Here is a 26653-nt window from a genome sequence, read left to right on the forward strand (position 1 = left end):
AGGGAAATTTCTGGGAGACATTTAAAAATAGAACCTACTGGGTTTAGTAATCAACTGGTTGTGAGGAATTGGGGAAAAAGAGGAAGCAGGATGCACTGAGTTTTGGGGTTGGTTGACTGGATGTGTGGCAGTGCTAAATGAGCTAAAATTAAGAAAAAAAGAGGAGAAACATATTTCGGTAAGGAAAAGTACTTAACGGAGTACTTCCACTCAAGTGGAGTGGGGACACTCAGGTGGAAATTTACAGAAAGAAGTCAGAGCTCCAGAGAGAAGCTAAACCTAGAATTACAGTTTCAAGAGTCATTGTTGGAGCCATAAAAGTGGATAAGGTCACTACCTGGGACAAGCGTGTGGAATGAAAAAGGAGCCAAACCCTCAAGAAACAACACATCAAAGGACAAAGAAAGGGAGGAACCAGGGAGAGCCTGAAAAGAGGGAATCAGGAGGTAGAAGAAGCAGAAGACAGGGTGCAACCGAAACCAAGGGGAAAGAAGGTTGCAAAAAACGGGGGGAGGCCAAAGTGGCAGGATTTCCCAAGAAGAGGCTGTTGTGGATGATCAAAGCACTAGGAATTTTAGGAGAGCAATTTCAAGAGAGTGAGGATAGCAAGCTAGATTCCCAGGAGCATAATGCAGAGAAGCAGAGGATGCGGGGGCAGCAACTCTGAACAGAGGGATTGTGTGACTCTAGGGGAACAGCAGGATTTAGAGATGGTTTGGCTTAATTTTGAAGTATTTAAGTGTCATAGAGAATATAGTTTAAATCTTAAGGCCTATAGCTTGTCATCATGAGGTTTAGAAACATGCAGGCCTTGTCTTCCATGTGACTGAAGCTCCTGCTTCATTTAGGATCGCCTCAAATCCTGCCGTGTGTAAACGGTCACTTAAGACCCTTTTGACCGATGATGTACAATTTCTCTCTCCCGACCACGGTTTTTTCAACCAGAGGAAAATCTTATGAAAGAGCGTGTCTCACAGTAAAATGGGGTGTTACAATTTGGCTGTTAAGATTTAACTGTGAATGAACACCCACTTTGGGGACGTCAGGCGTGTGGGGACCACCAAAGAGAACAGCCGCAAATCCCAAATCCTCCAGCTGAAAAGAAGCCTAATGAAAAAGCCTGGAAGGCAGTATCAGGGAGGAGAATGAAAGCCAGGGGAGAAGCATACGACACACTAAAGGAAGAGGGTGATTCCAGAAGGAAAAGGAGTCAAATTATGTGGAAGGAAATGAAAGAAGGCTTCTTCATTTGGGATGAGAATGCCCCTAGGAGCTCGAAGTAGCACTCTCAGCAAAATGGTGAAACAGAAGCCAGACGTGGGAACAAACGGAAGGTAATATCCTAATGAGCCCTTCGCCTCGTACATGAAGTAAATAACTTATCTTCTATATACAATGAACTTTTATACATAATGTGCCTGCGCACGTGTGTCTATATACATATATACATACATACACATTAAGGTATATTATTCACTGTTGAATGATTACTTTATTCCCCGCCTCTGTTTTAAAAAATAATGGTGAACTTGGAAACTGACTTATGCCGAGGAGAATTGTTACATGTGCCAATACAGGGAAAAGAGGGTAAACTTACTGTTTTTGAGAGAGATTATATGCTAGAGTTTCTATGATGCTTCTTGGTAGATGACTATTCTCTCTCTCTTTCTTTCTTTTTCTCTTTCCCTCCCTCCCTCCCCCTCTGCCCCCCTCCCCTTTCCATCCAGTGGAATGGAGCATGTCTAAAGACTTTTGTCCTTTGGCTGGAGAAATCATCATGGAAAACCTGCAGACCCTGAGATGCACAATCACAGGACTTACAATGGTAAACGCCACTAGACTTCCCACTCCCCTACCCCTGATGCTTGTGCTGGGATGTTCATACATCCCAGCAACAGCCAACGCCCAGTCCTCTGGCAACAACTGCCACTCGTTAAGCGTGATGTGTCTGGTACCCATAATCTGAACCCCACAAAGGAGTGAGCAGACAGCATGAACCACTTTGTAAGCTGCCATGTTCTACAGAGATCAGAAAAAGACTGGCCTCATGCAAGCCTTGAAAGCTGCTGCTTTCTGGATCACAGTCTAATCTTTGGGGAGGGATCAAAGGCTCTATGAGATCCAATTTTGACTCCCTGTCTGATGGTAAAAATAATAGCTTCATCCAACCCTCATCCCCACAGCCTCAGTTGAGATCAGTCATCAATTGGAGTCACACAATTTCCTGAGAGAAACCCTTTTCCCTTTATTAAAAAAAAAAAAAAAAAAAAAAAATCTGCCCAAGTGTGCTTTCACAGAAAAGAAACTATATATGGTGGCACTACATTTCTCAGTAACCTGAACCAATTTAAACTGTGAATGAAAACCTGGAACAGACTGTGCTTATTTGTTTAACCAATCTAAACTTAAGTGTTAATTATTTATAGAACTATAAACCATATAAGCATATGAAATGCAGAAAATAAAAACACCTAACGAATCAGTCCAGACTGGAACAAACCCTGTATTTCCTCAAACAATTAAATGCAACAAAACTGGATCATCAAAATCTTTTTAACTGAAAAAGATTTTAAGTACACTTAAATTAAGCCTGTACTTTTTTATCCAGTTCAAATAATTAATATCTTAGGACCTTCATATGTGAGAGGTAGAAGGAGAATTTTCTTGTTTTTCTAAAAGGTTAGTCAATTAAAACAGTTATCTGTAAAGCATAATCCTGAAGCCCAGAATTAAAAATCTGTGTTAGGTTGCACCTCTTCAAGTTTGAACCAGCTTATTCTAATAGAATTCTTGGTGGTTGGGTCACCATCACAGGATCTTAACTTTTAGTCTTACTTACACATCTACACCAGGGGCCAAAACCGTGGATTAGCAGAACAAACAAACCCCTGAATGGGTGGCCCCTACAGATGCTATTGTCATCTGACTCCCAACCCTATAGCTCACATGATGGAAGAGGGGCAGAGAGAACCCGAGGGAATTTCCGCCGCTTAAAAGAAAAAGTGATATGGTGATAAAAATGGAAAACTCTCCACAGAGAGGTCCTCTAATATTTGAACTAATTTTTTACAGGGATTAAGTTTTTGCAGTTGGTCATCCAACGAGAGCAACACAGACACTGTCCTAACCACATAAAAGCCTACAAGTAGATTTACACTTCAGAGAATCTCCATAGCCTTGAGGCACCTAGAAACCCATTTTTAATGTTATAAAAATCAAGTGTATGATATGGTAGGGCCACTACTATTAAATCCCTAGCAAAGGCTCTACAACGATTGCTATTTTTTTTTAACTTCAAACACCACTTTACAAATTTTGCAAGCAGTGCTTTAACAGGTGCTGACTTCTAAAATACCCCTTTGGGTTCATCAGAAAACAAACATTCCTCAAAGCAAAAATATAAAAGCATAAAACGTTTTAAAATATTATAAGCAAACAAAAAACAACTCCTTAATTCTTTTTTTTTGAATTGAAGTATAATTTATTTATAATGCTATATTAGTTTCGGGTGTAGAATGTAGTAATCCAATATTTTTATAGATTATACTCCACTTAAAGTTATTAGAAAATATTGGCTATATTCCCTGTATTATACATTATATCCTTGTATCTTATTTGTTTTTTACCTGGTGGTTTGTACCTCTTAATTCTCTTCTACTATCTTGCCCCTCCCCTCTGGTCACCACTAGTTTGTTCTCTACATCCTGAGTCTGTTTCTTTTTTGTTACATTCCCTAGTTTGTTTGTTTTATTTTTCAGACTCCACATATAAGTGATATCATACAGTATTTGTCTTTGTCTGACTTATTTCACTAAGCATAATAACCCTCCAGGCCCACCCATGTTGTTGCAAGTGGCAAAATTTCACTCTTTTTTATGGCTGAGTAATAATCCATTGTGTGTGTGTGTGTGTGTGTGTGTGTGTGTGTGTGTGTGTATAATCACATCTTCTTTATCCATTCATCTGTTAATGGACACTTCGTTTGCTTCCATACCTTGGTTATTGTAAATTATGCTTCTATGAACATTGGGGTGCATATATCTTTTCAAATTGGTGTTTTGTTTTCTTTGGATAAATACCCAGAAGCGGAATTGCTGGATCATATGGCAGTTCTATTCTTATGTTTTTGAGGAGCCTCCATACAGCCACAACTCCTTAATTCTTAATGTCATAAAACATTAAAGCCTATAAACCATTGTTTTAATAATGGTTTTAAAACTGAAGTAGCATCGAAGAATTAATTTTTAAAATGTCTGAATAACTGAGTAAAGGATATTTATTGCAGCATTATTTACTTAGCATAAAATGTGGAAACAATCTAAATGTCCACTAATGAGGGATTGGTTAAATAAATGACTGTGTTTACCCAAAGTGAAGTACTATACAACTACTAAAAGAATGAAGCAGATCTCTAATTATTAATCTGAAAAGATGTTCATTACAACTTGTTGATCTTGTAAAGCAAGTTGATCAGCTAGAAGAAGGTGATAGTAGTTGCCACTGGGGAGGAGAAAATAAGGAAAAAGAGGTAAGGGTGAGAAACTGCAGGTTTTGGTAAACCTTACAGAACTTAAAAACCTTAAGAACTATTCTGACTTAAAAACTGGTGTATAATGGTTTGGGGAAGGTCAGGAAAAGCAACTATGATATTCCAATTTTGAAAAAAGAAAGCACAAAGAAACTAAGAGGGCACTCCAAATATGTTTATTATCATGTAAAAACGTAATAGTCAAGAAAAGCTAGAAAGTTAAAGTATGGGTAGTGGGATGAACAAGTTCATCAGACACAGAATAAAGCTTCTAGGGTAAAACTGACTAAATAAAATTCCCAACGCATCATTCTCTCTATTTCGATACTTTGCAGGGCCAACAGTATTTTGTTCAAGTCTCGGCTTATAACATGAAAGGATGGGGACCTGCTCAGACCACGACACCAGCATGTGCCTCTCCTTCTAGTAGGTGGTGGCTGTGAACTCTCTCAAGCCTGGCCAGACTCCAACTCCAATTCCATCCTCAGGATGCCATTGCCATTCCCTCTCCCCACTGCTTGGGACTAATAAGATGTCCTCAGAGTAGCATCTGGCCACATAATGAATGATTCCTCTGCAGAAATGTTCCCCTGGGAGGCAACTCAGTAGAATGAAAGAAGAGGGAATTTGGAACCAGCAAGACTGAATTTGATACCCATTATACCTTTTATTAGCTGTGTGACTTTCAAAATTTACTTAAAGTCTCTGAGTCTCAATTCAACATCTGTAGAATGGGTCCGATCATACCCTTCACAGGCTTTTGTGGAGATGTACCGAAATGGCACAGTAGGACTGGCTGGCCCAGAGTACACGCAGCCCATTTTAGACCTCACCTCCCCTTCTTCACCAAAAGTCTAGCAAATCTTACTTACATTCTGTCAGAAGAAAAGCTTTCTTGTTAACAGGCACTCTGATACACTCTGCCACAAACAGAAATCTATAATATTTATTATGGTGGCTGAAAAACCCAGCAAAGCCCCTTCTAATTATTTTAAACTTAATAATTTATGTCTGGTGTATTTGGCAATTCTCTATTAACCAGAAAATTTAATTAACAAGAAGAACATCTCCAGACATACTACATGATAGAGTTTTCTGCATAATGAACCTATTGTTCTGAATTATATTTTATTTTAAAAATCTTCACGAATGGGATCATTCAAAATGGTATCATACGCTTCTTGTGAAAGTGCAAACTGCTCCATCCTTTGTGGAACACAATGTACCGTATTATATCAGCTGCTATAAGAACATTCGTTTCTTTTTCCCTATAATTACACATCTAAGAATCTAACCTAAAGAAACAGATGCAGACACACGATCATGAACAACTATGTGCACTGCACCAATGTACTGATATAGTGAGATGTCATGTGTGGTGGGGAGAACAAATATCCAATATTAACTCTGCGGTTAAATAAAGTATGATATATAGAGATCCATACTATAGAATAAAATGCAACCCCTAAAAACGGTGTTTTAAGAAATGATCCATTGTATGGAAGAAATGCTTATGAGTTTTATGTAAACAAACGTCATAATTTTTTTCATATAACATTTAAACTGTGAGTTTGACTATAATTAGGTGGGCGTGTCCGCACATAACTGTTAACATTTCACAGCAGATATTTCGGTTATGAGATTATGGGCTCTTTAGCTTCCTATTTTATATATTTTTGTATTTTTCAAGTATTATAATAACCCTTTGCCCAGGAAAAGCCATGAATCAGGTGGTATATTATGGGCTTTCACATTCAGGGCCTCACTTAATCCTGACAGCAGTCACTGTTCCCATCTTGTGGATAGGCACCATCATTATCATCTCTATCACCATCAACAGCAGAGCTAGCATTTATAAAACTCATTATACGCTGCCTGTTAACCTAAGAACCTTACACAGATTGACTCAATCTTCATAACAAGCCTGTTAAGGTTTGTTATGAAGAGAGGTGATTTTCATTATTTTACTGATGAGGGAACTATTAGTGTTGAGGTACATACACACATACATACAGCCCAACAACAGAAAATTAGCCAGCACTGAAGTCAGGTCCAAACCCCATGTTCCTTGCTCTTAACCACTATGCTGTCCTCCTCCTCTATTAATAAGGAAATTAGGATTCAGAGAGGGTGTTGCCTTGCCTGGGGTCACAACTTTGGTAACATGGCTGAGCCAGGATTCAAGTCTGAACTAGTCAAGACTCTGCTGTGGTAGCTAATGCCCTGCTATCAGGCAGACAATCAGACTAAAAGCCAGCCAACCATTCCTGACTACTGCCTCTGGTGGATTCAGCTAGCTAAATCAGGCCATACAGAGCCTTGGACCACAAACACCAGGGATCTCTGAGACTCCTAAGTCCCCTAGCATTTGATGATTTTACTATTCCAGTCTTACTTGGACATCTTTCTTACGGAAGACTTACCAGAAACACATACGGGGAATATTGGAAGATTAAGATACTTAGGGAACCCATCTCATTCTACGGGGGTAAAAAGAGTATGTATTTTTGGAGATGGAGGGATAGAAGGGATAGAACAGCAAAAAAAAAAAATTAGACCTGAAGGTGGGTCAGAGGGAAACCCACTCCAAACGCAGACCCCATGCAAATTCTGATCTGTATGATGTATTTACTTATAAACACCAGATGTCCCAGTTCTATAAACTTCAAGTTCTATTCAGACACTCTCCCTCAGAGCCCATTTGAAGAGCTCTCTCCAGAATGAAAAGAACAGTTGTCCAGGTCTGGGAAGAGTTACTTATTACTTGGTAATTAACGTAGCAAATGGCAACACTTTCTAAAACAGCACATTTGATTAGTAGGGGTATCTGGCAAAGAACTGAAATCCAAACATGTCAAAACAGTCACTGCAGACATGCCATGTCACTTGGAAAGAACAATATAAAAACACTCTGGTTCTATTTATAAACAGAGTATGACATTGTGATGTAACATACATCAGTATTCAGATATTTACTAGAAGACAATGTATTCTAACATGACAGAATAATTGGAGATTTGGTAATATGTTCCAGTAGGCTATAAAACTTTTTAAAATATTTTTACAAAAGGCCTGAATGTGTTTTTATAGACTTATGTTATATGGTATGGTACATAATAAGAGAAAAGGACCCAGACAGGCTTGTCTGAGTTACGATCAGGAAAGCCCTGATATCACCAGTGAATGTAAGCTCTGCACTGCATTGCAATTGAAGTGTCTCACTACCAGAACAGTGAACAGTATTATGTGGCATGATCTGCTCTTTTCCTACCACACTAAGTTTATTCCTGTCAGGCTCCTGATTTCTTAATATATTTTCAATTTTCTCCCTCATCCCTAAAGTCTCCTATTTTATGTAGTCATCAGAACCTTCCAAACATCTATGAGAAAGACTCATTCTTTCCAAAAACCTTGGCATCATGTCCAGTGCTCACTCGGGCTGCAATTTAGCATTAGCAATTTTCTAATGTACCATAAAGTCATCAGCTCAAGCTCACCTCTGATGTAATAGGCCTCAGCTGAAAGAGCCAGGTCCACTTCATCTCCCCCTGCATTGATGGCAGTATTAACACTCATTAGAATGTATTAGCACGTTCAGGGCCATATAGTAATTCAGTCCCCCAGGAGTCTTACTCAAGCCAACAACATTGCTCATCTTATCTGAGTACTTCAGATACATTCATCCAACTAAGGAAACAAACTCATAATGGCCTCTGGGAATACATGAGAGCAATGTTTATTCTCACTGTGTCCAGATACCAGGGAAACTATAGATAGTCCAAGGGCCACTTGGAGTTCGTTCCCTCAAACATTTCCAAATTTCCCAGTAAAAGATCTTCCCTAGCCCATCCTACGTGAACACCATCATGCTTCTAGTCACAGTGCCTCACCAACATTTAATGAGCATCTCCAATGTGCCCAGAATGGTGCTTTACTTACAGTATTTCTTTGAAACCACAAATAACCTAAAAAGAGACTCAAAAGCTCACCTTACAGAGAAAAAACCTGAAGCAAAGAGAAATTAAGTCACAGTTTCTGCCAACAAAGAACAGAGTCCACAGAAAGCACCTATGCCAATTCCCTGTCTCCAGAGTTGACCACAACTAAGCCACACCACACAGACTCCAACCAAACTCTGACCCTCCTTCTCAAAAGAAAACAAAAACAAAAACATGTCCATGGTATAAGGAAATGAGCACTATACGGAGGGTCGTGAGACTGTGTTATAGTCCTGGCTATGCCACCATCACCACCAAGCTGAAAAATTTAGAACTGGAATGGTTATCTCTGGGCCTCAGTCTTCTAAGAGGTAAAATGAAGAAGGGTGCATGGGGGAAGGTGGGAAGGAGGAGGAATTACAAAATCTCTGAGGCCTTCCTCTTCAAAGGGAATTATCTGCTAAGGTAAGAAATGATGTTTCCATACTCACCACTCAGGAAGTTAACTTTCCAACAATGAGTTCCCTTCTTTTTAAGTTATTGTTTACATAAGGCTTTCCACATAACATTGCACTGGATAGCTAATATACCTCTCATCTAACCCTCACAAAAATCCTGCAAGATAGATACTATACTCCTTTTTCATACTATGGAGCAGAGGCCCTGTCAGTGTAAGTAATTTGTTTTACAGACACTGAGCTAGGAATCAGAAGAACCAGGGCTCAAACCCAGGTTTATCTGACTCCAGAACCTGCATTCTTTCTAACTATGTTGTACTACTTGGCCTTGGATGGACCAATGTGGAATGCTTTTACCTAACTTTAACTGTCATGGCATCTGCTTAAGTTTCTAAACAAGGGAGACTCCATATTTTAAAATAACTCTAGGTGGAGGGAATTTGAAACTTGTTCGATTAGAATTTAAGCCTCAAATATACTTGTGAACTAACGGGCTTTTCTCGAAAAGAATGTCTAGCAATTTTAGAGAAAGCATTTCAACCAAGAAGCACTTAAAGTTGTTGCTTTTGAAAGATCCAGAAAGTAAAACCAGGAGAAAGAGAATAGGGATGGACTATGAAATGACTGACCTGCCGAAAAAAAAATCCAGAGTTGGAGACAGCAGAATTATAATCTTGACATTAGTCCCATACGGGTTATTACTCTTGATATCATTATAGCCAAATGGAATGAAAATAGAAGGGGGAGAAAAATCTCAGTGGGTATTGCAATTTAAATTTGCCATGTAAGCTAATACTGTATATTTAGAGACTGAGCAGACAGGGTGGTTGGTGGCTCCGAGTATGTGCAGGAGTTGCTGTGCCAGCTAACCAAAGCAGACATTCATTAGAGCAAAATGTAGATTTCCATTTCTTGGCATCTGACATGGGCTCTTTCCTTGGAAAGAAATGTCAATTTGGCCAAAAGTGTCAAACCTACAATAAAAGCATTGGGACCGTGGATTTCATCTAGTCTGCACATTCCCACCCCTTTCTTTCCTACTGTGAAAATCCAGTGGCGACTTGGGGTGCTGAGTGGAGAGGTGACAGGGGAACTGATAAGGACACAGGCGCTGAAAAGGAGGGTAAGGAGCTGGGGGAGGGGAAACTGGACTCCCAAATTCTCTATTTTCTTTTGGCTTTCAATTACCATTTTCTCTTGCCTTAAAACTGTCCAACTCAAGAAACCAACCACAATTGCTGTTTTGCACAGGGCCTGAAAAATGGCAGCTTCCAAACCCTGGGTAATGCCTGCTAGTTGCGCAAGTACTGGGTGCTCATCCACACAGTCTGTGGGTAGTATGAGCAAAACTCAGCTCCCGAGGCAGTGCAGGGAAGAGGCCTCGCCTACTTGAAAATTTTACTCTGTTTGTTTCTTTTGTTCAATAGACTGGAAAGACTATGACGACAGAGCGCCTAGACACAAGGGACAGAGTGAAGTTTTGGAAGGTCTGCTGCAGCAGGTCCGAGCCCTTCATCAGCATTATAGTTGCCGGGGTAAGGATAAAAATCTGTGCTGGGCCATCGACGGAGGTCTCGGTGGCGCCGGTAATTTTAGCAGTTTCCTAACTGGGTCATACCTTCTCATTCATCAGGGAGGGAGAGAGATATTAATATTTGTACATCTGGAATCACTTTACAGCACTATCTTACTTTAACCCTTCAGAAGAGACTTCCCTCTCCCTTCTTTCCCTTCCTCTTTCTTTTGCACCCTCACTCCATAGGAACAGTTTGAAAACAAGCACAGGAAAAATTGCAGCTGCCATTAGTTCCCTTCCCTTTAAATTGTACCTTCACAAAACTTCTCAGTGTGCTGAGTCTTCGGGATATTCACCCTCAGACTTTTCACCTGCAACAAAAATTCTGTGAACATCCCTGAGGAAGCACAACCAATTATAACAGCAACAATAATATTAAACTTCTGTGTACATTTATTATAAAATTTACATACAATTCACATCCAATATCTCTTTTTCATCCTCATTTTGGCAATTATCACTGAGGCTAAGTGACTTGACCAAGGTCACAATGCCAAGAAGAGACAGAATCAAGATACCAACGTAGGTTTTCTGTCTCCAAGCCAGTCTTCCTGCCACACCTCGTTTTTGTCTCCCACCCTTACATCAGGACAGGGCACTGGATTTTAATCTCACCCTGGATTTTAATCTTCCCCTATACTACTGCTCAAGAGGAAGTAGAGCATAAGTTCTCTAGACCTAGCCAACTACACCCAGAAAGTCTCTGAGAAGCTTTAAAAAGATTATTTTCTACTTGGGCTGTTCAAATGGGACAGGGTCAGGTTTCTGATCTGGGTAATGATTCGTGGAGCAGGCACTTAGTTTTATTTGGAGGATTAAATTTCCATAAAGGTTTCATTTTCCATGCTCCTTCACCCATCACATCTCTAACTGCATTGTACTCTCTAGATTCAGGGCACTGCAGGACCAGCTAGGTTAATAATCTATGGTTGAGACTAAGAAATGCTAAATGAGTTTTGACTAGGTATAAAGAAATCATACTTAGCATTAGCAAAAAGTTGTTCCCAGTTGCTGTATAGCTATGACAACAGAGCCCTTCAGCAATGTTGGCTATAGCTAGAAATGAGGGCAACTGTTTGCAAGAAAAGAATGTTCTAATGAGTGGCTGGTTCATTAGGAGATGTAAATATGCATGGAAGAGGCTTAAGAAGGAAACCCAAGTGGGATGTCATTCTCGGATCTCTAGGAAAACTTTACCCAGACTAGGGCCTTCAACATTCCACACCGACCAAAGTACACTCAGTTCTCAGTTATCCAGGGCCCATTTAACCAGGACAGGCATTCTCTAGGCTCCTTTCTCTTCTTCTGCCTCTCCGTCATTTCCCTGCCCATTAGTTCCTGCATGGCAGGCTAAAATAATGAAGCAATTGGATAGATTATTCTCTGCAATTCATAAGCCACTTTGTGTTTGGTCTTTATCAGAGGGGGAAAGCTAAAACTACTCATGAGAATGAGGGATTATTTTTTATATTATCTGAGGATTTAGATGTTCTCCCCATTACTACTGGATTACATTCCAATAATCAAGAAATGATTGTCTAGACAGCCCAATTATTTCTATGGTTTCCGTCCAACTTTTATCATGTACCTATTTTCACCCCACAGGGATGTAAATATACACACAGTATCAAGAAAGATTTAAGTAAGGCATAAGGTAGAACTTACCAAAAGGGAGGAATATTTTTATATTGAAATGTATATTTAAACAGTACCCAAAGCGTGTTCCACATAAGAGTGGTTCTATAAGACGCTCAGCTGAAAAAGGGTCTCTAGTCAAGTATATTTGGAAATTGTTACATTATATATCCTTCTCTTGGAAATGTAAAATATACATTAAAATATTAAAGACTCTAATAAAAAGAAATTTTGAATTTGGTTAAGCAAGCATTTTCCAAACTTACCTGGCCACTGTAAAACATTTTTTACAGAATTAGTGTTCCAAGCCACAAACTTTGGGGAACACTGACCTATAATATGCCAGGATAAAAGAAATGACCTTCCGAGATGATACAACATAAATCTCTCTAAATCTAAAAGGATAAATTAAGGATAATTAGGTATTGCATACAGAAAACTACAAAATTGTTATTTAAAATAAACTATATTGATACTACGTGGTTTACAAATTTTATAATTAGAAAAAACAATCATTTCAAACCCCAGTTCACCCACTTACTGTGTGTACTTAAGAAAAACATTTAACTTCTCTGAGCCGTAGCTTCCCTATCAGAAAAAAACAAGCATAATAATATGTATCTTTCAGGATTGTTACAAGAATTAAATTAGATAATGTATTAAACTCATCTGGCATGAGTAGGCACTTTGCAAACTCTAGCTTTTTTTTTTTTTCATTGTTCTTCCAAATGAAGAATGAGATGCTCTCCATCCTCAGCATTTTATATGTCCTAGAATTAAAGTATAATCACTGACTCCATTGTAATGAGCCTGGAGTACTCAATAGATACACAGCATATTCTAAATGCAGAACTAATAATAAAACATCCCTTCTCCTACCAAAGCCCTGCATGGGAGATACCAAAACCCACATTAATTTCTCTATTTTTGGCTAAAAAACTGGCCACAGCTAATTCGCATCTTTAGTACTGGGACGGAAATTCAATGGAGATGTTGAGTGGCCTTTATTGTCCACAGGGTTGATGTCCTGACATACATAATGAATTATAAAGAAGTCAACTGTGTTCACTAAAGCAGTCCCCTACAGGAGTGAATTTCAATTATCATCCAGTTTTTCAACTGGCAAACATTAATTGAAACACTGTCTCCTATGTGTTAGGTGCGAGACATACCAGTATGAATAACATAAGCTCTCTATGCTCCAAGCACTTAAAAGCTAAAGATCTGCTTCATTCCGAGTCCAGAAAACTAACCATTACTCCAGAGCCCTGAACTAAGCAGAGACAGAATAGAAGCCACAGTGGTTCTTAGGAGAAAAGTGAGTTTAGACCTTGCATCAGTCAAGATAGGCTATATCATGCTGCAGTAGCCACATGACCCCCCAAATATTTATTTCTCCCACATGCTATAGGTCTACCTCTGGTTGCCTGAGGGCTGGCTGTCCTTCTGTCTTGTCACGGTCCTCTTTCTGGAAATATATTTCAGCACCCATGGGAAAAGGAAAAGAGACTCTTGAAGGTGTCATGTGGACAAGACTTTATCATTTACATTCAAAATTCATTGGTAAAACTGGTCACATGGCCCCAACCCAACCACAAGAGCTCCAAAAGTACAATTGTATTGTACCATGTGCCCAAACTGGAGGAGACCTGAACTATTGGACATTTTCATGGGCCCCTTTCCCAACTGGTAGTAGCATTTCTCATTTTTCTCTTTTTTTTAGTCTAATTTTTTTAGTTTAGTTTTCATTTTTATTTAAGTTATATGTGACTATACTCTGAAGCCAGATTATGTGGGTTCAAATACAGGCTAGACATTTACAAATTTGCATGACCTTAAGCAAGTTGCCAGCTTCTCTATACCTCACTTTGCTAACCTGTAAAATGCAGACAAGAATTATATAAACCTGTCAGCCATCTGAGGACTGAATTACTTAAAATAAGTAAAGCACTACGAAGAACTTTATTATGAACGAAAAAACAATTTCTCCCATCCTCCATTTTCTATTCCCTAGAGGCTCAATTATTTTGATATTTTCTCCGTATCTCTAAATAACAAGCTTATATTGCTAATTCTTGATTTTTAAAAAAATATACAAAGTAGAATTGGTCCTTCATTAAAATGATTTGTATGTTAAATATATATATAGTTATTATCTCACTAAGGAAGTTGATTATTTCTTTTTTATCCCTCCACCCTCTTATACGTACATGTAATTCCTACTCCCTCATTCTCCTAATACAGTCATTTTAATAAGATCAATATTTATTGCTAACATTATAATGACCATATAAATTTTATGATTATTTTCCTTTCCTGGATAACTTGTTTCCTCTGTAGATAATAATCAACTTTTATGTGTTTTTTTATTTTTCCATGTGGTTATAACCAATTAATCCCCAAGCTATTCTCCAGTTCTATCAATTTTCTCTCAATACAATCAGATACATAAGTATTGTTTCAAATGGCATCTTCTTAAAGAAACCTCTCATAGAGCCCTCTGACCTGCTCCAATCTAGCCTGGTTACTGGCTGCCTCTATGTCTGTTACTTACTGGCACCCTAGGATCTCCTTTCACCACCACGTTGGGGACTCTTCTTGCCACTCTCCAATACTGGATTTCTTCTTTTTTGTTTACCATCTCTTCCTTTTTCTGGGGTTTGTCTGCCATTGGTGGGAGCCTTTCCTCTAGTAGCTTCCTGTCACGACACTTGGGAGCTAAGTTTTGGATACATTAACTGTCTTAAGGTGTAGTTATTCTATTTAATATTTATTTAGGATAAATAAGAATAAGTATAGAAGTAGATAAGTATAGTATTCCCAACTGAAATAATCTTCCTTCATATTTTGAAGGTGTTGCTTCATTGCCTTCAAGCTTTCAGTGCTGAAAAGTCTGATACCATTCCGATTCCAGAAGTTTTATATGAAATCTACTTTTTCCTGCCCTGGAAGGTTTTAAGTTTGCTTTTTTCCTTCAGTATTCTAAAATGTCACTGTTATGTACCTTCATGTGGCTCTATTTTTGTCTGTTGTGCTGCACATTTGGCAAGCTCTTTCAATACAGAAACTTATAGCCTTCAAGTATGGGGTATTTTCTTAAATTATTTTTTTAATTATTTCTTCCCCTCCTTTTGCTCTGCTCTCTCCTATGAGAACTCTTATTCAGATACTGAACCTCATGGACTAGCCCTTTAGGTTTTCCACCCCCCCTCCTAGTTTCCATCCTCATGTCTCTTTGCTCCGCTTTCTTGCAGATTTCCCCAATTTTATTTTCTATTTGGTTTTTCAGACTTTGATAACATATTTTTAATTTCCAATGTTCTCTATTGTTCTCTGAATATTTCTCTTACAGACCTTTATCTTTTTTACAAGGATGCAATGTCTTTGCTTGTCTCTCAGGCTATTAATGATTGGCTTTGTTTCATTTTATGTTTTCTTCTCTCAACATGGTCTCCCCTCTAAATTGCTTTTGTTTAGTTTTGGCCTGTGTTTTTTCTGTTACATGCTTTTCAAACTGCCTAGTGATCCTTGGATGTGTACTCAGATTTAAGAGAAGAGAACTCAATAGCTGTTGGGAAGCTCTGAGCACGTGGATAGGGCTCCTTACTTATACAGATCACTGTAGGGTGATCTGGCATGGCCTTATCTTTAGGAAAGCAGTAAAGCCAATGTCAGAATCTTTAGGTGTGCTCTTATGCTAATCAGAGTCTCCAGAGATGCTTCTTCCAGTGTTCTGCCTGGAGAGTATAAATCTGAGTACCACTGTTCCGAGAGTCCAGTGGGGAAATATTCTGTATGGAAACTTTCATTTAATCCACCTGTTTTGAATACATACCACTCCCTCCCTCCATTTTTTAACCATACACCATATCTTTCACTCTAAAGATCTCTGTTTTTATGCTTTCCAGAGAATATGCTACTAGCTTTCTTCTAGAGTGGGGAAAGAGTAGGAGAGGATATTTAGAAGTCTAACTACTTTTTAAACAGATTTCAACAAAACACCCTGATTTTAGCTCCACATTCACCACTCTTCCAGCAGTATACAGTGCCCATGGGTGAGTCAGGTTACTTCTCAGCTTTCTCAGGTCTGCTAAATCCATCTGTCCATCTGCTTTCTAGCTACCAAAATTCACGTGCTTTTGTCTCTTTTCCATCTCTTTGTCTTGACAGATTTACGTCACTTCCTCTTTTTAAAATCTCTTTACTCTGCTTTTAGTAAGATTTTGGGAGAGAGTAGTACGTGATAAATAAGTTCGATATGCTGCCTTTAATCAGAAGTCCCAGCAGCATTATTTTCAAGTAGAATATAACCAGCAAAATACATGTTCAAGTTAGAAAAAAATGCTTTTGCTTTGTTCTGCCAGGAATAACCATTACCAACACAAGCTTGAAGCTGGCATGAATGCTTGTGTCAATCAGCTCATTCCCAACTGCTCCTATAGGATCATGGGCAGAGCCACACTGGGCCTCAGCCATGGGCCATCCGCCCAGGTTTCCACGTCTAACAGCAGTGATATGGACCACGTTCTCACCCCCAGTAACATGTCTGTCAGGAGTTTGGTGATGACCCCAATAACCTCAGCTTCCCTTCATTAATTACATTTAATATGAGAATTAAATCAGTGATCATCTAGTTCAGTTCTAGGGAGCACAGTATGCAAAGACTGCTACAGGAAATCTACTACTTTTATCAGTGAGAGCTCCAGTTGTAAATAACAGAGCTAAACAGAAGCAATGGATGAGTTGTTCATCACTGTAACCATAGAACCTAACATATAGTCGTGTACCAATAAATATTTATTCAGTGAACAAATGCTTGTTTTTCTGGGTACTGCCTTCTTTATCTTGGACAATCCACTTAACCTCTCTGTCTCAGTTTCTTCTTCCGAATAACAAGGATAATCATACCTATGCCTACAACTATTTTTGTAAGCCAACATACACACTGGAAAAAAACTACCCCAGAATGCTAGCAGTGGTTCTACTAACGTGGCAGGATGATATGTGTGGGATTTTGTTCTTTTTTTCTATGCTCCAGACTTCCTGCAATGTGCCTATATTAATTTTATAATGAAAAAAATTTTTAATGGAATATGCAGACTAACAAGAAGAGTTTTGCCAACATTGAGAAGTATGTGACTATTAAAAGGCAATGGGAGCTGGGGACAAAAGTTGATCTCGTTTCTTCATATCCCACCTCATAATAAATAAGGAGAATATAAACAAAACACCTAAGTGACTTCACCTGGAGTTATAAATGTTACTCATTTCCAACAGTTTTGAGGAGCTGTTCATTAATTAACTACTGACATCTCAAGATACAAAAGCATCTTGATGGAATGAATGAGCTGAATCCCTACATGAAACTGAGTATAAGTGACACTGAAGGGACAGGAGACAGAAAGGCAAAAAGGTGGGAAGAAGGCACTGAGAGTGTTGTTCTTCCAGTGGAATTTACACTGTATTTTTTTTTCTGTGTTCCAGAAAGTTCAAAATTACAAACCACGGGCCGCAAGCAGTCAGTCTCTAGGAGCCTGAAACACCTATTCCATTCCTCAAACAAGTTTGTGAAGACCTTGAAACGGTGGGTCCTATGTAGTTTTTCCAGGAAGTCTTAGCTTCTCAGGAATCTGCTGCTTTTGGTTCTGAGTGGAAGCTTGGTAGAAATTTCTTCTTTTTATTATTAAGACAATACAAAATTCACTTTTCTTCTGAAAATTTGGACAAGATAGCCAATAAATTTGTGGTATTTAAGAATATGCTCATAGGTATATTTTAAATTATCTTTTATCATGTCCAAAAATATTTTTTCCATGATCCAGGCTTGGAGGAGAAGATGATTGAGGACAATTTTTATTTTGCTTTTTCTTTTTAGGGGACTCTACATAGCTGTTATATTTTATTACAAAGACAATATGTTAGTCACCAATGAAGATCAAATACCGATTGCTGAAATAGATGACTCTCACACCAGTTCCATTGCACAAGATTTTCTGTGGTTCACAAAGGTATCCTGAGTTCTAATTTTATTCTTCCCCACTTTGCACCAACAGTCTGTGCATAAATCTCTGAAACTTTAGTTGAGGGGTTGAGGGGTCTCCAGTGATCAAAATGTTGGGGTGGGAGTAAATTATCTCAAAGGTCTCTTTCAGCCCTGATTTGCCCTATGTCGTTAAGAATGCCAAAATAGTATCTACACTACATTTTCAAAGCAAAGAAGCTTCCATCCTGTCAGATTGTGTCTCCACTATTCTGAGTTATGGGATCATTTGGCAAAGACTAAAATGTGCATCTGATGGTTTCATTAACATTCAGATCTTTTTCCAATTGGACAGAGATCAAAAAGTTGTTTCGCATGCATCTGAAAATGGACTGGAGAACAAACATCAAGGGTCAGGTTTCCTTCTCCCTACGTTGCTTTGATGCCACAACCTAAATCATGTGCTGGCTTGGACGATGATATGACTTTGTGACTTCTTTTGCAGCTGTCTTGTATGTGGGAAGATATAAGGTGGTTGAGGCAAAGCACACCTATCTCGATGTCCTCGTCCACAGTACTACAAACTCGGCAGAAGATGCTTGCAGCAACAGCCCAGTTACAGGTGAGGGGCCAGGTTTCAACCCAGACCTCCAAGGAAATTTTAGAAAAAACACGGCAGTTCAGTTACCAACCCTACCTGGAAAGGATATATGAAGTCTTCTTGGACAGTTTGAGCTGCACACCTGCCTTTGTAGGGAACCTGTGCTTCTGGCAGTCTCCTGGAAGGAGGAACAGGGGTCTAACCTGAAGAGTCTAGGTGTGAACAAGGAGTAAAGAGACTTGAATTCTGGATTTGATGTTAATCGGTCAACTCATTTCTCCTTTCTGGGTCTGAGTTTCATCACTTGCAAAATAAGAGGTTGACTAGCTCCCTTGAAGACCTCTTGATGCTCTGGCATCCTGCGCATCTATGAGTATACGGAGATAGAGAAAGAGACCCCCAGATATTTTAAGGAGTTTCTTGGCTTGATGCTTATGGCATCGATGATGCAAAGGCATTTGCATACATTTTTGATAATTAAAAAAAAAAAACAAAACTTCTTAAAAGCTTACCTTTAATTCTGAATTTAATCCTTCTGTACTATTAACCCAATCAGATCAGGTCCCCAAGCCCTGCAAGAATCCTTGTAGGTTACAGAGCCCCTCCTAGAAATGATGTTGAATTCTATCCAGTCTCTTCTGGGTTTCCCTTTCATTGTTTTTTGTTTTGTTTTGATATCTGAATTTGTGCTTCTTAGCACAAAAAAAATCTGCAACATAGAACTGGGGCCTTTAAGATATCATGAGCCTTGATCAGTGATGGGTATCTACCTACAAAGCTGTCAGTTACATCAACCCCAGAAATACACATAACAGGAATCTACATAAGCTGTGTTGGGCCAGGCCATACCAGCCGAAGCATAAAAATAGAGTCATAATAACAAAAATATTTTCTACAGTTCCACCCCCACCTGCAATTACACAAATTTCATTTCTTGACGCATGCAATAATTTGACTCCTTGCAATAATAATAATTATTGTCTTGCTATTATAATAAATTCTGAAAGGTAACCCTTAAACCTCCTGTTCTATACTCCATTGCATAGGCGGTATATTGCCTTTTGTCCTCAGTAAGATTTAAAAAAACCATGCTCTCCATTTCAACTCACTCTTGATTACAGAATCTTCTCCTTCAGTTCAAGAAGTTCTTGGAGCTGGGCCACGATCTCTGTGCTGAATTCAAAGAGCCTCTTCCTTTCATCACTGACCAGCTTGAGCTGGATCAAGCCACTATCCCTCAAGAACACCTCTGTCTTTAGGATAAACTTCATTCCCAGTAGGCTCCTTGGTCCCTTAGTAAAGTTCTTTCCCAGGAGTCCTTAATGGACCCTCCCATTAGCCCACCATACAGCCCAGACGTGCTTAGACCACAGACTGAACAACTTTAGAATTTCAAATGGGGCTCTTTATTTTATGTTTATTAGAGGCTTCCTAGAACACCTTCATCTGATATCAGTAACATGAGAAGGGTTAGGCTGTCACAAGCCATTGCAGTTAAACACTGAGGGGCTAGAGGGAAGCCATGATGGTCAGTGTGCCCTACTCAACTATTACTTCCATTGCAACAGCTCTTGGATTTGGCCCCCCAAGGTACTGACCCCCATCACTTTTCATAATGCATCAGCCCCCTTCTGAGGTCACTTCTGAGGTCATTTTCTTCCTTGTCTAGCTTAGATTACTTAGCCCATCATAATCACTCCCTTGAAAATCCTCTAAATTTCTGGCCACTGTCTCCCTCCATATTATCTATTTGGAAAAAAATCCAAGCCTGGATGAATCCAGCATGTCTACACTAGAGTAGTTGCACGCTGCTGCAGAAAAAGCATCACTGAAAAGGGGGGGTGAGGTATGATTGGTTTTATGTTAAATTCATGACTACAATTCTCACATGTAAGGTTACCTTGTGATCACATTCCATTTCTCTACTAAATTCACTTTCCCAAATTACGAGGCAACTGTTTAAAACCTTCTCCATTCTACCACATCTCTTTCCCCTTCCCCACATTCTCCATCCCCACATCAGGTGACACCTTACTGTATAACTCGTTAAGAAAATAAATGGGAAATAATTCTTTTTCCACTGCCAAATTGAAAGGCCTCCTTGCACTGATGCTACTTTCTCTTCCTCCCTCCCCCCCCCAATTCCAACAGATAAAGCCTCATTCCTCCTACCAAAGGCTCATCCCTCACATGTGCTCTGGATCTCAGTTCTTCACTCCCTCCTTCAGCTACCAATCTCTCTTCTCTTCTTTAGAACCAAACTTCTTGAAAGGGTGGCCAACATCCTCCTTTTGCATTTACTTCCTCACTTCTCATTTAGTTCTAAGCTCTTTCCCTGACTTTTGCGACCACCATGCCTACCAAACTGCTCTCTCAGGCCACCAATAATCAGAGGCAGATGGTGCTCGCAAAGCTTGAGCCGAAAGGCCCCTCACTTGCATGACCCCGTGAGTGTGGGAGTCGTGCAGTGCTCAGGGAGGGGAAGTTGGGTTACAATCTTTGTGATAAACTGCCTAAAGAAACCCAGGAGGGAAAGGGGATCAGAAATTCCAAATACTCCAGTATTGGGGGAGATTTTCTTTCTCAGTCTAAATATTCACTTTTTTTTTAAATTCACTTTTATACCTAATTTTCATATTTATAATTTTGTATTCTTTATCTTAAAGAGGACCCCAGAATTGTGTGGTACAGGCCCCTACAAAACCTGGATCCATCCCTGCCAATGACTTCAGTTTCACTATATCCAACTGACACTTTTAAATCCTCTTTGCAACTGACATCTCAGCAGCATTTGATACACTTGGTCCTGCTCTCCTTTTTTAAACTGCCACATCCCTTGGCTTCCATGACTCCATACTTTCCAGATTTTTCCAACTTCCTGGCCTGTCTTTCTCAGTCTCCTCTGCTAGCTTAAATGCTGTTTCCTCTGCTCAGAATCCTCTTCTACTTCTTTGTCTCACTAATTCCTACATATCCTTCAGATCTCAGCTTCATTTTTATACTTCCTCAGGGAGCCTTTCTCTGATCTCCCAATTAAGTGAATCACTCACATAGCACCTTGCATTCTTCATTCAGAATGGTGATCATAATACCATTAGTTAATTATCTGTATCGTTATCTGGTCACTGACCAACTTGGACTGTGAGTCCCTGAGCTCAGGGAATGTATCTGCCTTGGTTACCACTATATCCCCCATGTGTGGCATGTGGCAGAGCATCCATAAGTACTGGCTGGATAAATAAATGTATTTATCAGTCCAACCCCTGTACCCCTAAGATCACACTTGAGGGTACGCTATCTAACCAAAGGGAAAAGGGATCACAGAAACGTACCTCATGCCATAGTTACCACCTGGAGAGCTCTCCAGCCCTGCACAGTGACCAGTGCCTCCTAGTACTTAATAGTTACCCCTTTCAGTGCCCATCAAAGGTCAGAGCACCACCTGCCTAAACAATAGGAGTCACTTTCATCTTTTTTTGTAATACCTATTGCCCAAACTCCTTGCTGACCTTTAGAATGAAAATGTCTAGAAATACTGAAGCCACTCTTTTTTTGGGGGGGGGGAGTGGGGGAAGGGCAGGGGGTGACAAGGCACAGAAAAAACTTTTCAGAAGAGGAAGAAACATAAATTGGGGGAGATTTATACTTAATATTTTAGGTCTCTTTACTAATCTAACACGTCTTACAATGTTCTGAGAAAAGTTAAATGGCATTCTTAAATAGCTTGATTGGCATCAGCCATACATAAATCGTATTGCTTTACCTACGGTATATCTCATTTTACTCTCCCCCCCTTTCCAGCATCACTACCACTGCTTCATTACTCCAGTTATGTCAAAAGCCTCCAAAGTCATCCTCCTGCTTCCAGTCTTAACACCCTCCAACCTGTTCTCCACACTCCTGCCAGAGTAGCCAATAAACGATGCTGACCATGTCATTCCCTGACTCATACTCTTTCAAGAGTGGCGCAGACATTTTATCATGGCACACAAAGGCCTTCCTTGCCATCTTTCTCCCTCTCCTCTGTTTCCACGGCACCCTGACTTACCTTCATCAAGTGCATACAAACCACTGTGCATCCTGCGCCTTATTTTCCAGTTTCTGCTCTATAGGGAGGTTTTTTTTTTAATTAATTTTTATTAGAGTATAGTTGCTTTACCATGTTGTGTTAGTTTCTACTGTACAGCAAAGTGAACCAGCTACACGTATACATATATCCCCTCTTTTTGGATTTCCTTCCCATTTAGGTCACCACAGAGCACTGAGTAGAGTTCCCTGAGCTATACAGTAGGTTCTCGTTAGTTATCTCTTTTATACATACGAAGGTTCTTTAATACATGATCATAAATAAGAATCGTGAAACAACTTTCATTTATCTAACAGAGTAAGTGCCAGGCATTTTGCTAAGTGCTTTCCAAACTATATCTCATTTTATCTTCACCACACCATAATGAGAAAGTACTATTATTGATATTCATTTAACACAGGATAAAACTGAGGCCTAGAAAGGGAAAATAACTTGCCCAAGGTTGCACAGATAGGAAGTAGCAGAGCCTGGATACAAACCCTGATCTATATAACTCCAAAGCCTGTATTCTTTCCAATATTTCATCACCTTATTGTGCATTCATTTTACAAAAATTTTAAACAGAACAAATTATAAACATTATAGTTAGAAAAGAAAAGGTAAAAGTCTATTCTGTATCATTTGGAGCCTATCTAGGAGACGTGGTCTTACATTTTATTTGGAAGAAGGTAAAGTATGAATTAATATGACCTAGGCAGGAGAGATAAGGATCTGCCAGCATTAGGATTAAAAAATACTAATAATAAGATTAGAAAGCCTAAAGTGGCCAGGACCCCACACTGTTTTTCCTACTTTTAGGAAAATGGCAGAGGCCCCAAGAGGCAGAAGGGTATCTTCCTCTTACACCGAGAAATACCCGAACTACTTATCCTCAAAATACAGGAATAACTTGAAACTAGATTGAGTTATATTAAACTTTCCTCCTCCACAGATTTTATGTTTTTTCTGCAAACTCTTACTTTTATTTTATTTTTTATTGGAATATAGTTGATTTACAATGTTGTGTTAGTTTCAGATGTACAGCAAAGTGAATCAGTTATACATATACATCTATCCCCTCTTTTTTAGATTCTTTTCCCATATAGGTCATTATAGAGTACTGAGTAGAGTTCCCTGTGCTCTACGGCAGGTCCTTATTAGTTATCTATCTTACAGATAGTAGTGTGTATGTGTCAATCCCAATCTCCCAATTTATCCCTCCTCCCCTTTCCCCCCGGTAACCATAAGTTTGTTTTCTACATCTGTGACTCTATTTCTGTTTTGTAAATAAGTTCATTTGTACCATTTTTTTTAGCTTCCTCCTCTACAGCTTTTAGAAACGAGTGTTAGTGAGCTAAGGCCAGGTAACAATTCATGAATACTATGTCTCTTTCATTTTTCAAGGGGGGGAGAAGGTTTCCCCGAAATTTTACTCTTCTTTTCCAGGCCTTCATATCTCTACACCAGACCTCCTTCAACTTCCCATGTCACCCCAAACTGAATGAAAGTCCCTAAGTATTGTGCATCTGTCCAGGGCTTACTGACAGCCCTGTGGTTTGTTGTGGTTATAACCTAGAGGCATTCCCTAAGTATTGTGCATCTGTCCAGGGCTTACTGACAGCCCTGCGGTTTGTTGTGGTTATAACCTAGAGGCATTCCTGTGAGCCATCAGATGGCTTTTACTTCTCTTTACCTTGTAGAATCCTCAGAGTTCCCAGATCTCCTAATCTTGATTGCATAGCATGACAGGTATTAACATGGTATGTTTTTCCTTTAGGCACTAAAGAACCCCAAATTTGCCCCCTTAGAACGTGGTTGCAACTTATTTTCACAAAGATATTCCTCTTTTAAATTGGGCTCTGCCCAGAGCTAGCTATCCAACCCAATTTGCTATCAACAAAGAATTTCAGGAAGACTTTTAGTGCTTCTCGTTTAGTCAGCATATCCAAAACTAACAGTGAATCACTGATAATAAACTCTGCCTAAATGAAATGACCATCTCATTCAATGTCCACTCACCCACTTTGATCCAAAGCAAATCAAATTTTCCAGTGTCCTAATGATGTTACTTCAGTCAACAAAAATTTCTTGAGCTATTACTATGTACCAGGCACTGTGCAAGGAACCCAGAGAAACAGAGATGAAAAAACCATGATTTCATGACATGTACATCAATACACAGGAAAGTCAGAGTCATGCTAAGATACAAGTTGGTACACGAAGCAGTAGGGGACAAAAAAGGAGATGATAAATTCTACCTGTGAGAGTTGAGAAAGTCCTCCCAGAGAAGGTGAAACCTGGGCTGAGTGTTGAAAATGAGTAAGTATAAACCAGGGTGGAATTCCAGTTGGAGCACTAAAGAAAGCCCATACCCTGCCTACTTGTATCAAGCTTGAAAGTTTACAAAACACTTTCTCATACATTGCTTGACTTAATCCACCAATCATTCTATAAGGTAAGGATTAGCATAAGGGATGTCTGAGCTGTAAGGACCCTTAATTTTAGATGATGAAACTCAGAGCCAGAAAGAGTAGGTCATTTTTTAGAAGTCTAAGTGTTAATGAACAGCAGCCAGACCTGAAACTCAACACCAGGATAACTAAAGGCTTAACAGCAGTAATGTGCTGGAGCCAACTTGTACTCACTTAGGAGAGCCAACAGTTAAGTATTCAGAGATTTTCAAAGCCTGTTGTCACAACCTTTGGTAGCTTGAAATAGGGTACTGTGGGAGTATTTACACCACAGAAATTGGCATATTATATATCAAGCCTTTTTTTTTTTTTTTTTTTTTTTTGATGGCCAGTTTACCAGCATGCCATTGCTGATTGGCCAGTACTGCCTTGCAGCAAACTGCTTTATATAAGACTGTAGTACTACACAGGGCTGGATTAAAAGCCTTATCCAATTACTTCTCCATGATTTAGAAGTTAATTGTTAGAAAGGGATAATCTGATTGAGTAGTTAGGCCATTTTTAAAAACAGTAATCCTTCCAAATGAATTTTATAATTATGTATGAAATTTCTTATTTATGTGTTCTGTCCTTGCAAATTAAGAAAAGAAAAAAAAAGACATAGTCCCTACCTATGAGGAACATTCCACTGTTTTTGTAAATGTGAATACTGATCAGCTGGCTCATTCATTTTTAGGTCATCCTTATCACTTTCACAAATTCCAGTTCTAGTTTTGCACTCCTGCTAACAGGTTATCTTGTCAGCACTTATGAGAGCTCACAAAAATAACAGCCAGGAGCTCTGAGATGATTAATTATTTTAAAAACCTATAGATATTCAAAGCAAAAGGGTATTTTATCGTATTCATCCAGTGCTCTAAGTTAGAAATCTTCAATCCTTGCATATTTGTAAAACTGCTTATTTTAATAACATCTACCTGGGCCCCTTCACATTTAATGTGGCATCCTTCTCTTCTTACCTTTCTAAAAGTATTGTCTACCTTGTTGACCTAGCTCACAAACAATTTTAACAAAATTTTAAATAAACAGAACTCTCTGAAATGCAGATAAGTCAAACCAGGCCAATCTCCCAATTAAAGTATCTTGAAGGGAATGTGCAGTCATGTGGGGACCTGGACAATGTGCTACGTTGTCAATTCACTTCTTCATTTTAAACAAGCCCACTTCATACCAGCTTACTGTAGAGCTCTTGAAAGCTCCACAAGTAGCATACCTGAAATATCAGGCATTTTTCTTTAAAACATCTGGGATTCTCTTCAAGTGCTGGTAACCGAGGTTTATGTGCTGGTGTGTCTATGTGGGTAAGAGATATTTACAGATATTAAATTTGCTTAAAAAAACACATAATTTTTGTGCCTCTTGCTATAATCTTTGCAGGCTTATGGTGAAGACATTCTCTT

General features: G+C 39.1%; 1 protein-coding gene across 1 annotated transcript in view; it reads left to right on the top strand.

Moving 5' to 3' along the window:
• ANKFN1 (ankyrin repeat and fibronectin type III domain containing 1) overlaps window positions 1–26653 on the top strand; it is a 138605-nt gene that overhangs the window by 66555 nt on the left and 45397 nt on the right. The window contains exons 5-10 of the mRNA XM_022552625.3: window positions 1728–1825; window positions 4864–4954; window positions 10352–10459; window positions 17620–17719; window positions 18011–18143; window positions 18621–18737. Of these exons, the coding sequence (XP_022408333.3) occupies window positions 1728–1825; window positions 4864–4954; window positions 10352–10459; window positions 17620–17719; window positions 18011–18143; window positions 18621–18737 (647 nt within the window). The remainder of the gene's footprint in view (window positions 1–1727; window positions 1826–4863; window positions 4955–10351; window positions 10460–17619; window positions 17720–18010; window positions 18144–18620; window positions 18738–26653) is intronic.

Source organism: Delphinapterus leucas, chromosome 19, assembly GCF_059928025.1.
Source record: "Delphinapterus leucas isolate spDelLeu-1000000601 "Yukka" chromosome 19, BTC_Dleu_Yukka2, whole genome shotgun sequence".
In the NCBI taxonomy this organism is placed as follows: Eukaryota; Metazoa; Chordata; class Mammalia; order Artiodactyla; family Monodontidae; genus Delphinapterus; species Delphinapterus leucas.